General features: G+C 42.3%; 1 protein-coding gene across 2 annotated transcripts in view; it reads left to right on the top strand.

The window, feature by feature from the left end:
* Nucleotides 1-14,859, top strand: part of SLC44A1 (solute carrier family 44 member 1) — an 83,707-nt gene extending 68,848 nt beyond the window's left edge. Inside the window, exons 12-16 of one of the 2 annotated variants that reach the window (XM_083593270.1) lie at nt 46-129; nt 838-975; nt 3,886-4,122; nt 5,980-6,060; nt 10,870-14,859. In XM_083593270.1, the coding sequence (XP_083449396.1) occupies nt 46-129; nt 838-975; nt 3,886-4,122; nt 5,980-6,060; nt 10,870-10,893 (564 nt within the window). In that variant the 3' untranslated portion in view covers nt 10,894-14,859. Of the gene's footprint in view, nt 1-45; nt 130-837; nt 976-3,885; nt 4,123-5,979; nt 6,285-10,869 lie in introns of those variants that run through there. The other variant, XM_083593269.1, reaches the window with a different exon arrangement.
* The last annotated feature ends 457 nt before the right edge of the window (nt 14,860-15,316 follow it).

Genomic DNA, 15,316 nt, shown 5'->3' with positions numbered 1-15,316 from the left:
CTGATTATGATTTCCGTTTTGTTGTCGCCGTTCTCCCCATCTTAGGAAAATGCCTGCGCTAGATGTATGTTGAAAGCCTGCATTTGCTGCCTTTGGTGTTTAGAAAAGTGCCTGACTTACTTAAATCAGGTAAGAATTTATATTTCCCTGGCATTCCTTTTCAAAGGCTGGAAAGTTTCACTTCAACCTTCTTGCAATCGGCTCTAAACTGAAAGATGCCGAATGGTATGTTAACGTTTGAATGCAGTTACGGACTGCAGGAATAGAGCCTTTACTGAAATTAAAACGCGTTGTAGTTTCTCAGAGGCTGTAAAGAAGAACAAGCCTAATGTTTTGGAGGAGAAACCATCATGAAACTGTTGCCTATGAGCTAAAGCATATTTTGTACAACGGTTAAATATGGGTCTATTACAGTGTGTACGCCTTGCAATAAGAGTGAAAACCTTTTAGAAAGTGAGCATTTGCGGATTGTCCTCATTTGCAGGACACCCACAATGAATTGCAGTGGACAAACTATATCATACACAAGTTTCCTTTGATAGAAACATGGAGGTGGATGGGTGTTTAATGGACAGTTTAATGTTGAACCTGGCATGTTGCGTCCTGTTCTATGTGCAGGAAGGGCCAGATAATAACCCCCCTCCCCAGTTTATCTAGATTATCTTTTTGGTCTGTTCATCAGATCTTTCACAGACCTTCACTGTTTGCTACGACGGTGACTAAGTGAAGGGTTGTATCCATCAAAAACTCACGTTAATGTCTATGAAGGTCTTAGATGTCGGGTGTGGAAGAGTAGAAGAGAACCTAACCAATGGCATTCTGCCTCTCTTTCCCCAGAATGCATATACAGCCACAGCTATCAACAGCACCAACTTCTGCACCTCAGCAAAGGATGCCTTTGTGATACTAGTGGAGAACGCTCTGCGAGTGGCTGCCATAAACACAGTGGGAGACTTCATGCTCTTTCTAGGAAAGGTAGGGCTGTGCGAAAAATGGAAGTTCTCCTCAAACGGTCTCTTTCTCTTGCACAATGCTGGGCAGTGTGTACTCTGTGCACAGAACATTGCTTGTAAACAGAGTTCTCATTTCCCCTCTTGCCTTTTTGCCCACCAGAGTAATATTCAAGGCGCTTAACAACAAACAACAGTGAAACAAATCATCACTAATCAAAATCCAGAAAGAGAAACACCATGCAATTGCTCAGTCGAGCCCAAAGTAGGGGGGAAGAAATTCTGATAATTCGGGGGGGGGCAGTTAATTGCAGACTGAGATTCTTAGGAATCTGAATTCTTCACCTGAGACCACATCCTGTACTTTTGTAGAATCATGGCATTCGCCCAACCCAGCTAGTGTTCTTATGTTTTCACTTTCCTCTTGGAAGATAAACCAAAGGATGAGCCAGTCTGACCATTTCAGTGGATGTAGCTGTCGATTTGCAAGCCCCCTCCATAGAGGCTGGCCCCTCTCACTGTCCTCGGAGCTTGCTTACCGGTAACCTCCTCTGGCTGATATCTCGGACATACCAGGGAGATTTTGATAGGCGACATTTTCCCAAGCGTGGGTAAAATGCACAACCCCTCCCTCCTGCTTCCGCAGGGGAAAGAAAATAAGTCAGAAATCTATTTACATGATGTTTATTTCTGACATTACAGCACTAGAGAAAAACACGTCCTTTCAGTTCAGTTCTTCCAGCACGTCTGACAGACTTCCTGAACATGCGCACACAGAAGGTTTTAAATTACACTCTTCACAGAGACTTATCCAGCCTGTGAACGTCCTGAGAAATTCTTCTTTCCCACAGATAAGCGCATCATGTGGTGCCAACAATCTGGCTGGTGATGTTTCCATATGCTGACAGTAGCTAGGAGGAACTAGCCAGGATGAATGACTATAGGAATGCAGGCATTATCCATGTTGAGGAGTAAAAAGGAGCTTTTATTTTTCTAAATATTTGAAAGCTTATGATTTGGCCCTTGATTCCAAGATGTCTCTTTCTGAAGTCCCAGATGGTTCAGTTTTGATCTTAACTTTTGCTGCTAGGTAACCCATGAACAAACCGTATTTTTTTTTCCTATTTCAAAGCACGTTTTATTTGACTGCAGTGCTCTTTGCACCAGTCTTCAAAGACAAATATGTCTACCGCCACCTCATGGCATTAGGGTCCTGCTTATGAATTCCTTCCCTCCTGCTCTTTGTGCATTAATTCATACTGCAACCAACCCAACTTCCAAGCGGAGACTTTGTAATCCCCCAAATAAACAAATCAATAAGTCTCGGTAGGAGTGAGCGCATAATTAGATATAATGGCCTTAGGGGGACTGGAGTGCACAGTGAGGTTTGCTTAGAATGGATTTGACATGTACCATGAAGGTCTCCCTCGAGGCAGGGAGAACACGTTTTTCAGATGGCTGAAAATAAAAGAACGATGGGAAATGCTGACATTAGCTCTGCAGAACACTCTCCGTTAATGTCAGTGAAAGACTGCCGCCCATACCAGACAAGCTCTGCTTTTCAACTTAAGCAAAGATACAGATTGAAGTAAGATGCAGCGATCCATTTGTGCACGAAGTTATCATTAAAAAAACAAGATTTGTGCCGGGAAATGCACTGAAAATCAATTTTTATGAAACTAACATGTATTTCTTGGGGAAATGTTTCCAAAAGAAACTTTGAAATGGTTTCCATTACTTTTCAAAAACGTGTACTAATGATTCTTAGGGAGAAGGAGCACTTTCCTTTTACAAGTGAGAAAAGAGATTGGAGAAATCTAATGATTCAGAGAGCAGCGTAGTCGTCATCTTGAGATACTTGCCACGCATGCATACCCATTTTTTTTACCCAAATGATCACAGTATGCTTTCTTGCTGCTGTTCTCTAGAATAGGTATGACTTAAGAAACAACTTCAGCTACCCCTCGGTGTGTGTATTTGTGAAATGTTTTGAAATAACCGTATTTTTCACTCCATAAGACGCACTTTTTTCCTCCTAAAAAGTAAGGGGAAATGTGTGTGCACTTTATGGAGCGAATGCAGGGGGGAGGCAGGCAGGAAAAGCCCCCAAGAGCCGCACACAAGCTTCACGCGGCTCTTGCGGGCTTTTCTACGAGGAGGGAGAAGGCACTGACGCGGCCAGTCAGAAAAGCCCGCAGGAGCCATGCACCCTTTAAGGAGCGCGCGGCTCCTGTGGGCTTTTGCGGGAGGTGGGGGAATTGCCATAGCCGTGCGCAGCCTCCCGGCCGCAGAGACTGCTCGCGGCTAAAGAAGCCAAGACAGCGAGCGCGATCCATCCCGCTCACTGTCTTGGCTTCTGCCATAGCCGTACTCAGCCTCTCCCAGCCGAAGGGGCTGCGCACGGCTAAAGAAGCCAAGACAGCGAGCGTGATCCATCCCGCTCGTTGTCTTGGCTTCCTCTTTAGCCGCGCGCAACCTCTCCAGTCGGGGGAGGCTGCACGCGGCTATGGCAGAAGCCAAGACAGCCAGCGGGATAGATCCCGCTGGCTGTCTTGGCTTCTTTGCTCTTTGGGGCTGGGGGGGGTGAACCCAGGCTTCCCCCTGCAGCCCCAAGAAGCTCTGGGAGAAGCAGACAGGCTTTTTCCCCTTGATTTCCCCCTCTAAAAACTAGGTGTGCCTTGTGGTCCGGTGCACCTTATGGAGCGAAAAATATGGTAAATAATGAATCTCCTTGTGTGTTTCATACACATTTTATGACATGCGTGTGCAGTATCTCACCACCCATTCTAGAAAGGCAAAGGACCACAATTGCCTCTGCAGGGGGGTTTCTGTATCTCCCTGTCTTCTCCAGATCTGGTTTAAGTAGAGGCTTGGCAACACCGAGAAGCTTGTGATATTCCTTGTCAACTTTGTTTGCTCTCTGTCTGCTCTTCAGGTTCTAATAGTGTGCTGCACGGGCCTGGCAGGGATCATGCTGCTGAACTACCAACGGGACTACACGGTGTGGGTGCTGCCGCTCATCATTGTCTGCCTGTTTGCATTCTTAGTCGCTCACTGCTTCCTATCCATTTATGAAATGGTTGTGGACGTCCTCTTCTTATGTTTTGCCATTGACACCAAGTATAACGATGGCAGCCCTGGGAAGGAGTTCTACATGGATAAAGTTCTTATGGTAAGTTCTTTAGAATGTGGTGTGCTTCTGAATACAAGGAATCGTGTAGTGAAAAGGGCTTAAGAGTAGTGATAGGAGGAACTCTGTTCTGGTTTGCTTCATCATTTGGCTTGTCTATTTGTGGGCCACTGTATTTTCTTAGCATATAAATCTGGCACGTGGGAAGGTGCTTGAAAGTTCAGTTCTTGTTTCCTGTGATGGCAGTCCAGCAAGATAGATAGATAGATAGATAGATAGATAGATAGATAGATAGATAGATTCTAATGGCAACAGTCCAGTAAGATAAAGATGTACAGTATATATGGGGGAGAGAGCCATGTACTCAATCAGTTGCTTCTTTGAGGGTTCTGTGCTGTAGCTGCTTGCTCTGCTGAAGAAGCAAGCACTAGGGAATCTTGCTGGACCCTTGACCATATTTTGCAGGGAAACAGTATACAGTGGTACCTCGGGTTAAGAACTTAATTCGTTCTCGAGGTCTGTTCTTAACCTGAAACTGTTCTTAACCTGAAGCACCACTTTAGCTAACGGGGCCTCCTGCTGCTGCCGCCACGCCACCAGAGCACAATTTCTGTTCTTATCCTGAAGCAAAGTTCTTAACCCGAGGTAATATTTCTGGGTTAGCAGAGTCTGTAACCTGAAGGGTATGTAACCCGAGGTACCACTGCACCATGGTTTTCTGCTTTAGATATTGTGGTAAACTGTTGTTTGACACAAACCAGAACACAACTAATGGAAAACTAGTGCTCAAGAGTGTCAAGTTAGGAGTGGGGACAAAGTGGTTTATATATCACCACTCGGCTATGAAGTTCCCTGGGGAGCCTCAAGGCCAGTCACAACACAGGATTGTTGTGAGACTGACATGGAGATGGACAACCTTGCATGCGACCCTGAGTTCATTGGAGGAAGAGTGGATAGTAGTGTAATAAACAAACAACAATCATTAAAGCAGAGAGCATGTGGAGAGAGGGAGGGAGGGTGCACAAGTACCAGATTTATTCCTGCAGCACCAAAGTGTGGTTTGACATTACTTGCAAGCCAACTCATCATCTTGTAATATTTACAAGAGCATGGGCAATAATGTGCCAGGGCAACCAGAGGAGGAGGGTGCCCAACAAGCATATCAGGAGTGCACCTCTTGCCCAAGCAACCCAGTTGGCACTGGGAAGACAATAGGACACGAAAACAACAGGACAGTGGGTGGTAGTTCTGTGGTCTGGCTGACAGGGACTGGTTTCCCCTATCTGGAAGCCTGGGTCTCATAACACAGGGGAAGAGAACCAAGTACCTGTCATACCTCCTGGCAGCTCTTTAAAAGCATGGAAGACAAATCAAGGGAGGAAAATTCTCTCCACTATCTTCTCCAGTGTTCCAAAGACTGTTTGTGACAATGGTCTTCAACCATTTCAGATCCAACCCAAACAGGCATTTGGGGGAACCATTTCTTAAATATTTTATCATCTGCTTACATGGCAGTAGTAAAAGGGTAAAGGTAAAAGAGCCCTGGACGGTTAAGTCCAGTCAAAGGCGACTATGGGGTGCGGCGCTCCTCTCGCTTTCAGGCCGAGGGAGCCAGCATTTGTCTGCAGACAGCTTTCCAGGTCATGTGGCCAGCATGACTAAACCGCTTCTGGCACAACGGGACACCGTGACAGAAGCCAGAGTGCACAGAAACACCGTTTACCTTTACCTATATATCTACTTGCACTGGCGTGCTTTTGAACTGCTAGGTTGGCAGTAGTGCTGCTATTGTGACCCATCTTAGATGAGGCTCAGTATTGGGCCCCAACCCCCCAGGTGAAGAATGATTTTCTATGATCGTGAGTCATGATGGAGGACCTTTTCCTTACTGTCTTTCAGGAATTTGTGGAGAACAGCAGAAAAGCAATGAAGGAAGCTGGCAGGGGAGTTGGAGCCGAAGGCAGGGAGCTCAAACCAATGGTAGGTCCTCTGGAAGAAGTGGCTGCTCTCTTCCAAGAGTTTCACATGTACTTCCTGTCCCTTTCTGTTTTCACTGACTATGCTTCTTCAGGAGAAGTCTTTGTCGTTTGTGTCACTCAGGATGTTCTGCTTTTTTTGTTTGTGAGCTTGCCTATCACCTGGATGGCAGAGTTTTTGTCACAGCTGAGACCATCTCCCATAAAAGTAAGCTGAAAGGAACTGTATCTTCATGCTTCTACTGTGTTTCTGTAACCCCAGAGCGCAACCGAATTCTCTCAGTAGTGATGTTACTGGTACTCAAAATTACCTTTGGGCTGTATACATAGAGGGGGAAAACAGCCAATATGAAACATATATAACTATGCGCCCAGGTATCCTATTTGTGGTAGGGTTTCAAAACTTAGTCCATGTTTTTAACTTGACATTTACTATCCTTTTGTTGGAAAATAAAATATTACACTGAGTTGCTAATAGGATTCTGGAAGGCACAGTGGCTATCGCTATGAGTCACTTGACCTCCCTCCACACCACTTTGCTGCCTCTGGGTACCTGATATATCTGGCTGATAAGTTCTGAGGTGATTTGGAGTGATTCTAGCTTGTTTATTTCCAGCCACATAAGCCAATTCACTTCAGCCTGATTTTGACGCTTAAACACTCATTTTTTAAGTTTCCACGCATTCCTCCATCATCAAGGAAGTTGATACAGTTATTCCTTTCAACCTGCTAAAGTAACATTTCTCCTAATTCTTCTCTCTTTGCCATTGTTCTTTCTGCGTTTCAACATTGTGCCTGGTGGAGAAATGTGGATTTGGGCTCCCTCACTTCAAACACGTCCTTTTTCCATTTTAACATGCAGTAACTTTTTGATAAGTCATGAAATTCTTGGAGATAAGAGAAAGCCAGGAAACAGTGTGAATAAATTATATATTTCATGTACTCCATATTGATAGCAATACTGAAGAAACATGTCCTGTCCCCCTGCCGCAATATAATACTTGTGGCTGGTTCATACTATACGTTGGGGCAAATTTTTGCAGCCAGATACATTGACTTGGCAAGAGTAACATATACAAATGAGCTCATACCTCTCAGAATTAGATGTTGCGACCCTTATAATCTCCCTTGGAAAACTGAGAACTCTTAACCCAGCTCTTAACCCAGGTTTCTCCAACCTCAAGTCCCCAGATGTTGCTGAACTACAACCCCATCATGTCCACCAGCATGGCTGATGGCCAGGGATAATGGAATTTGTAGTTCATTCATACCTGGGGACCCAATATTGGGAAAAGCTGTATTGATTCCTTTTCACCGGCGCTCAGTTGGCAGTGCTCTTCTTTTTCAAATGCACAGGTGGGAATGATTTACATGGGGCAGGGGCCTGTGGATTTCATTAAGGGTCCCCCCTCCCCATAATTTGATCACTCCTTTTCACTCAAAGCAGGTGTAATGTTTGGCTGTGGGTTATCAAAAAATGAGTTGATACAAATGCATTTGTGAAGTAGCTCATAAGATTAATTGATATCATCAATGTAAATGACAGCTATCACAAATAGTTTCTAAGTCTGACATGAGAGTTAAGTGAGGAGAAGATCCTTCACTTTGCTTTTCAATGGTCTTAACCATGCATTAGACTTCAGGGGGTCTAAGGAGCTGAAAAGGAAAGACTAGTTGCTGGCTAACTAAGCATACAACATGATTAATGTAATAATTCCTAAAAGTGTGCCCATGTGCTGGTGCCCATGTGACTAATTTGTCTGATATGAACTACCCAGAAGACAATATGGTAGGGTGACCACGGAATAGCACTCAAAACAGAGGGCAACACCAATTCATGTTTATGAAATTGTGAGAGCCTCCCAGAACACTAGAACTCAATAAAACAGATTGGCAGTAGGTCCACGCCAAACACAGGGAGATATTGCTTCATAGAGCACAATTAACACATTGACGTGGCTGCTTTATTAAAGATGAACATAGATGCCTCCTGAAAGTCATTAGATAAATTCATGAAAGTTCAGTTTCTCAGAGGCTACTAGTAATGAATGATCACTCAGAATGAGACCTAAGTGTGCAGAGGCTGTAGACTTCTAATAACAGCATGCCAGATGTTTGGGGCCAGGCAATAGGGGGTGCTCTGCTTTTGAGCTTTCTGTGAGCTTCTGCATGATCAAGGCTGGAAACAGAATATTTGACTAGATAGATATTTGATCTTATTCAGCAAGGAAGTCCTAATATTCCTTTTGCATGTTTGCTCAGGGACCTGCCAATCCTCTCGGTAGCCCTGATTGCTACAGTTTGAAGCTGAAGCTAAAAATTAACATTATTTTTTTGGGAACATAATGCTAAACAACAAATAACTCTGCACAATCCTCAGGCTTGCATGCTCCTCCTTTCTCTCTTCTCTTGGCATAGCTATCTGAAGATCAGAAGCACTTGCTTCCTGATACATCCAAACCCAAACTGCTTAGAGTTAGTTCAAACAAGCCAAGATCAAAATGTGTTTTATGATCTTGACTTGTTCACCAAAAAAGAAAAAGACAAAACAAACAAGTGGAGAGGCCTCTAGGTCTAATCAGCAGGTCCACAGACTCTTTTGATCAGGCCCGGTCTTGCTCCCTCCACTGCTCCCGCCAGTTTCCTCTTCTCCACCCATCTCTTCCTCTGCTCTTCCCCATCCCAGCCGCAACCCTGCTGTTTCTGCTGCTGTGAAAAGAGGGAGAGGGAAGCAGCGTTCCGATAAACTCGGAGGCCCAACCGTGACCCATGGTGATCAGGGCAATGTAGCATCCGTCCAAAAAATGCTGTCGCTACCGCAACTAGAAATCTGCTGTCAGAAGCTGGGCTATTAATTGGGCACACAACTTTGTACAAACAAACCTAGTGCAGCTTGCTGCTTTATCTAGGTTCAGCCAGAGAGAAAAATCACACTATGTAGATATATATATATATCCACTTTGGAAAAAGTTTGACTAATATGTCTATTTTTCAGACCTTCATTCTCATATCAATCAAATCTCTGTTTATTGTGCCAAGGACTGAAAACCGGTGCAGCAGAAAAGTTTTTAGTGTCAGTGCAGCATACATTTTTCAATTATGCTTATGAATCTATGTTCTAAATATACACTGTTCTGAAAAATTATCTCTACTGGTACTTTGTAGTAAAAACAATTAATGCACTGGTGGGATCCTTGGGCAAAATGTATAATTGGGTTAAAGGATTCAAGGAAACTGCAGGAAAAGTGTGAGATTCTTATGTTTACAATGTGATCAGATTGATTGTTTATACAAATTGTGTTAAAACAGTTACTTTAATGGAATTTTATTTTGAAACAGAGTTAAAAAGAAACTCAACTCTACACATGCGCAACCCAGCAAGGTTACTAAAGGAATTAAGAAAATCACTGATTACAATCCTTACTATATTGTGCTTTGGGAGAACTAGCTCACTAACTATATTATTATTAATTTAATTGGTGTACCATCCTTCATCTAAAGATCACAGCGTGGTTCACAACATAAAAAATACAAAGCAAGAACACAAAATACATAACAAAAACAAACCAATAAACCCCTTCCCGCAAACACCATAGGGTGTTTATATATAAGTTATATATGACATGTGTATCAGCATAAGATGGGCATTTGTACTTTATTGAAATTTGATTAGAAGTTTTAAGGGTTTGCATATAGAAAATGAACAGAAACCATGGTACCGTAATATCTCTTTAAAAACCAGGATTCCTCGTTGATTCAGTTTGTACATATGTCTCCCAGATTTTATTCAGCCACTGGCATTTAGATGATTGTTTGGATACTTTAGATTGCGTGCTGTATGAAACGTTGTTGCTGTATGTGATTGCTTAAGAAGGTGTATGCAGAAATCCATGGTCATTAGGTTCAAAATGATGAGGAAGCATATCTTTGGGAGTTACCTGCAGTAGACTAATCTGGAGAAAATTCTGGTAGTAATCGGCAACCATTTCCCCAAACTACTGCACTGTTGGACATTCTCACCCTAGATGAAAGTATGAGCCAGTCTGACTGTATCCCTTAGAATAAAGGCATAGTTTCAATGCAGGTCCCTGGTCAGCAGGAAGGGGCAGCAGAGTTTACTTGATTTTCCATCACCAGTGAGGTTCAGCATGGTGCAGATGCACTGGCAGAGCCAATCCAGTGCCCCCTCTGGTGTTTGCACTGCGCCCCTCCCTTGCCCCTCTTCCTCCCCCCAGTAAGTCATAGCAACACCGAAAGCAGAAAGCCAGCTATGTGCCATCGCCTCTGCCCACTGTTGGAATATGCTACCTGCTGAAAATTTTGTACAGTATTATGCTTCCTTTACGTTAGTGTCAATTGCTAAAGTTTCAGAAGAATTCCACAAAGGCATTTTTGTATTTTTTGTATTTTTAAAGGAGGCTTTTCAGAATTAATGTTTCACTTTTTAATATCAGAATACTAGGGGAAATCAGACAAGCATTATTAAATTAAATGCCTGGTAATTACACAGCACACTATACGTTACCAACACAATTAATTAATGAAACATGGTAGAATTTCCTAAGAACTGCCATATAGCGAGACTTCTGTACGCATATTTTCTTGAGGATATTCTGTTGCAAAAACCAACGTCCCCACCCCCCATTCTTTAGTAAATTAATGCACTACATTAAATTTGCCGGCTTGAATTTCAAATGCAGATAACTTTTCAGAATTACTGTGCTGGTTATGATGGTGCTTTTCTGCCTGTAAACATCAGGGTCCTTTTTTAATCATTTCCTAACTTCATTTATGACTTATTTATATTTTCCAGGCCTCTGGAGCAAGTTCATCTTGAAGCTGGTCAGCCATTATGGAAACCATCAACATTCCAAAACAATATCTATCTTATCTTATCTTATCTCTCTCTATATATCTATATATATATATATATATATTATTTAAAAAGCAGCCAAAATCAGAGAAAAGGAACAGGGATTTAATACTTTTTTAATGATTATTTTTGTGAAACATGTACTCTTTTCATACGGGTGGCTTTTACAAGCAACTTTTATCATTGTTCCATTTCAAATTCTAAACCATTGTGGTTTGTGGCAGTGCTATGATTGTAATCCGATTGAGATATTTCACAAGTTGGAGAAGGATTCCATAATATTTTAAAAGAATCGTGTAAGATTGCCGATTTGGAATAACGTAAGTGGGTCAAGTAATTTTCCCTCGTGGTTATTTTAATGAGCATAAATCTTTAAAACTCAATGGATAATGACTGTTCTGGAGGGGGAAATCCTTCATAGATTTTTTTTTGAAAAAAAAGAACTGGGATGAATAATACATTAATCATGTTGGATTTTGCTTGCTTTTTCGCAATGGGATGCTAATAAGATCCAGTAAGTTCAACTTAATCCAGTTTTTTTCCTCATTAACACATTAGACAATTTATATCTAACACATTTTTAAGAAAACCTAACCAACTCCTCAGGTATTTAGATATTGAGACAGCCCCTGAATCTGTGAAGGACAAACTAAAGGCATATGAGGGAGGATGAGTTTTATATTATGCAATTTTTGTCCTGTTTCACCTTATCATTTCCCCTTGACTTCAGTATCGCCCTTTGCACATCATTGTTCCTTTGAACTACGCAAACTCTTTAAATAAGCAGTTGGACAGCAGGCTTCGAAAGCTCGGCCTCAGATATATACGTTACTGTTCATCCATGACTACATGGAGAGAGACCATACAAAACTATACACAAAAAGAAAAATTAAGTACTGTAAGTCATTTAAGTTTCTCTTTACAGTTGGAACCATTTCTTGGTCTTGGTTTTCATTGTACGTTTGGTTATTAGTGGAGTACGGTGGGGAAGAGCAGACAAATCTTTTGCAGGTGGGGTGGGGAATAATGTCACTGCCTTAGTATCTAAAGCAGTTCTTGAAGTGGCCTCTGTGCATTCAATGCTCATGGTACCTGAGTGCCACATGAATACTTCAGAAACTTCCAGATAGCAATATTTTTGTCCTTTTCTACCTTTCCCACACTCCGAGAAGGAAGGATCGAGCTGCTATCTTGGTTATTGGAGTGGCGAGACACATGTTGTGGTGGCAGAGGCCGTATGCTTGATCACTCCAAATGCCTATATTTGGGGTATTTGAAGCATGGCACTGGCTTGCGGAACAATGTTGATGCTCCCCCTTCCAAAAACTGCTTCAGCCCATAGCCCCCCATCCAAAATCTTGGTCCCCACCCAGAGAAAAGGAGATGTGAGACAAAAAACACTAAGAGAGAAGGGTTCAGTGGCCTTTGTTCTCCACCCATATTGCACTTTAAATCGCCTCCGATCTTTCCACTTCCTAGGAAGTTGGTATAGCCCCTATACTTGGACGTAGTTCTGCTGTTCGTGTCTGGCTGTCCCTTACCATAGTGAAAACACGTGGGAATATCTCTTGGGGTTCTTCATTGAAAGAGTTGAGGACGTTCAGTTTACAGTACAGCCATTTTATGCCTGTATATCAGCAGCGGGGAACTGCTAGGCCACCTGAATTTGACCCGCAAGGCCATTTTGGGCAAACTGTGTCTACCTGTCACTCACTTGATGGCGTAAGTGTTAAGATCTCTTAATGCTATCGGTTCTCCTATATGGGGTCTCAGCACTCAGCACCATAGCACTAACATTAACTGGAAATCTTGGCTGCTGCCTTTTGCTGTGAGAGTGCAGGCAGAGGTTTATCTCTGATCTTAGCACTGTGGTTCCGCACCACTAAGACGGGAAATGAGAGAACCGCTGCCTGCTCTCTAAAACTAAAAGGCAACATTTCCGCCCATCCCTGAGAGCCTAACTTTCAAAGACTTAATCCGGTGCCTCGAAATTCCTTCAAAAGTTAAAATCTTATGCTACACCAGCTCTTTAAGTAACTGGGATTTCTGAGAGAGAGAGAGGGGGGCGCCTTTCTAGGTAGACAGGCTTCCCATTAAATGTATGTCCTAGTTTAACAGTGCAAGGTTCTCGTAGGAAAGAATTGAGAGTGCGCTCTGCATTCCTTACATGGCTTTCTCATACAGCAGGTCAAGTAGCAAGACTGCTTTTGAACTATACCATTTTAAATAGCAAGGGGTATTTGTGTTTGTGTGTGTAGGTCACATGCTTGAACAAGCCCAGTCACCGTATGTAGAATACTAGCATGTCAGGCTGGGCTAGAACTCTTCTCCCTGACATCTCGCCCCGTAGTCTGAAGTCGAACAGGAACAATTGTAGCACCTCACCTGCCGCCTGTGTAGGTCAGAGAGTGGGACCTTTACAGATAGACATTGCTTTCCAGAAGCTTCCAAAGTTTGACAGGGCTCAATCCCCATTAATGCAAATGCACAGAGGCCTCCTGAAGAACTTCATTACGAGTTAAGTAGCTTTCATCTATCCAGTAATAAGAACTTGACCATTTTTATATGTGTTAAATTCCTTTCTTCATTCCTGAGACTTTAAACTACATAATGAATGCTAATATTCCATTGTTTGGCTTATTGTAATAGTAAATGCTTACAGTGTAATTGCAGAGAATAATTTCATGATCTGTTTATGCGATATATTCCGTTTTGTTACAATTTTTTTAAAAGAACTATTTTTGTTAATGTAAAGTTAAATATTTCAGAGCAGAATTTTTAAAATTTATTGCACTAAATGCAAATGTGGGGAGAGAGAGAGAGAAGTAATGCCTCAATGGATGGATCACTCCTTAAGAGAATCTTTTTCTTTCTTTCTTTTTTTTGGAAAAAGAGAGCTATTGTTCTAGATAAGCTTAGCTAAACGGGTGCAGACACCCAGTAGAGTTGAATGGCCACCAATTTTTTTATTATAAATGGCTGTTTTGATTCTGTGCTTCCTTTCAAAGGATCAGACCTTTTAAAATTGCTGCTGAAGGAAACATAGCATTCTGTAATTAATCGGTGGTCTTTGCTGTGTAACTAAATGCTTCAGTTTCATTTTTATAAATCATCTGACATCTTAAAACCTTTTCAGACTACTTGCAATAAATTTCAGGACAAGTTTTAAAAAAAGGGGGGGGGCAATAATCCTTTCTCGGTCGGTCACAGAAACCAATCATGGAAGTACATTTTAAGACTAGGAAACTAGATTAGCCTCTGTTCCTGCTAACACTATAACCCAACGTGCTTAACTTTTCCAACATAATTATTGCCATGAAATCTTCATTAGGTGTTTTGACATGAATCAACGTTGAATGCATGTGTGTTAGCAGGAACCAAGGCGTTAGTCTAGGCTTAAACTAGAGCACTGCTTTAAGTCTCTTTTAATGTATATATTACATGTTACTGTAAGGATATTTAGGAGGAGAATTAAGAGGAGCCTTAATTTGTTGGAGGAAGTGCCGTGGCACTGGGTTTTGGACACCGTTTGCTTCGGTCACTGGGAGTGTGGCAACAACAGTGGGAAGAAGACCTGGGCTCAGCAGGTTGAAAACCACGGAAGCTGGATCCCAAAGCAAGGAAAATGGGTCACTTATATGCAGCTCCTCTGAGGTTAACTGCTGTTAACCTGTTTTAGAAAGGATCACTCAAGACGGGAGGCTTAGATTTGGCTCACCTTGGACATCATCCGAACACCTGCGTCGCCAGGTTCCACCAGCTTGTGTTCCCTGCTTGTCGGAAGCCCTGGGAAAAGAGAGATGCTTTTCCGGAGTTTGAACTTGCAACTAGAATTGTAATCAGAAACAAAAATTTTGTATTTTTTTATACCTTGATTGTGCAGCATTTTTATATACAGGTCCTGTTTTACAAATAAATTTGGTTTCTTAACATGGTGTTTAAAAAGTTTTGTGGCTATTACTTCCCTCAGGCAGCTGCAATCTGCAAAAGACACTACTGTACAAATGGCAGCTGATGTGTGAACCCATGCCCCCAAGTGTTCATCCATGTGCAGGTGCTCTGGTCATGCTACCTGAAGCCCGGACACTTCTCAGATGCACTTCTGAGTGTAGACGAATCCGTATACTTGGCCAAGTATTAATGTATTAGAACAGTAACCAATCAAATATTAGTAATTTCAAGAGGGGCTGTATTCTGTAAGACTTCAGCCCATCGCAGGAACATCAGAGGGCACAATGGCTATGTGTTTGGTGTTAAGAAAGTTGTTTTAAAAAAGAAATGTGTGCCCTTAACTTGTGTGTCCTTAAGTCTCAGCCCCTTCCAATTAATCAGATTCCGATTCATAATCTAATGATTAAAACAATTAAATATTGCAGCCCTTCTGTGT

The sequence above is a fragment of the Podarcis filfolensis genome, assembly GCF_964270895.1.
Source record: "Podarcis filfolensis genome assembly, chromosome: 17".
NCBI classification, from domain to species: Eukaryota; Metazoa; Chordata; class Lepidosauria; order Squamata; family Lacertidae; genus Podarcis; species Podarcis filfolensis.
The sequence above is the reverse complement of the archived record's forward strand: the minus strand, read 5'-3'. Positions and strand labels throughout refer to the sequence as shown.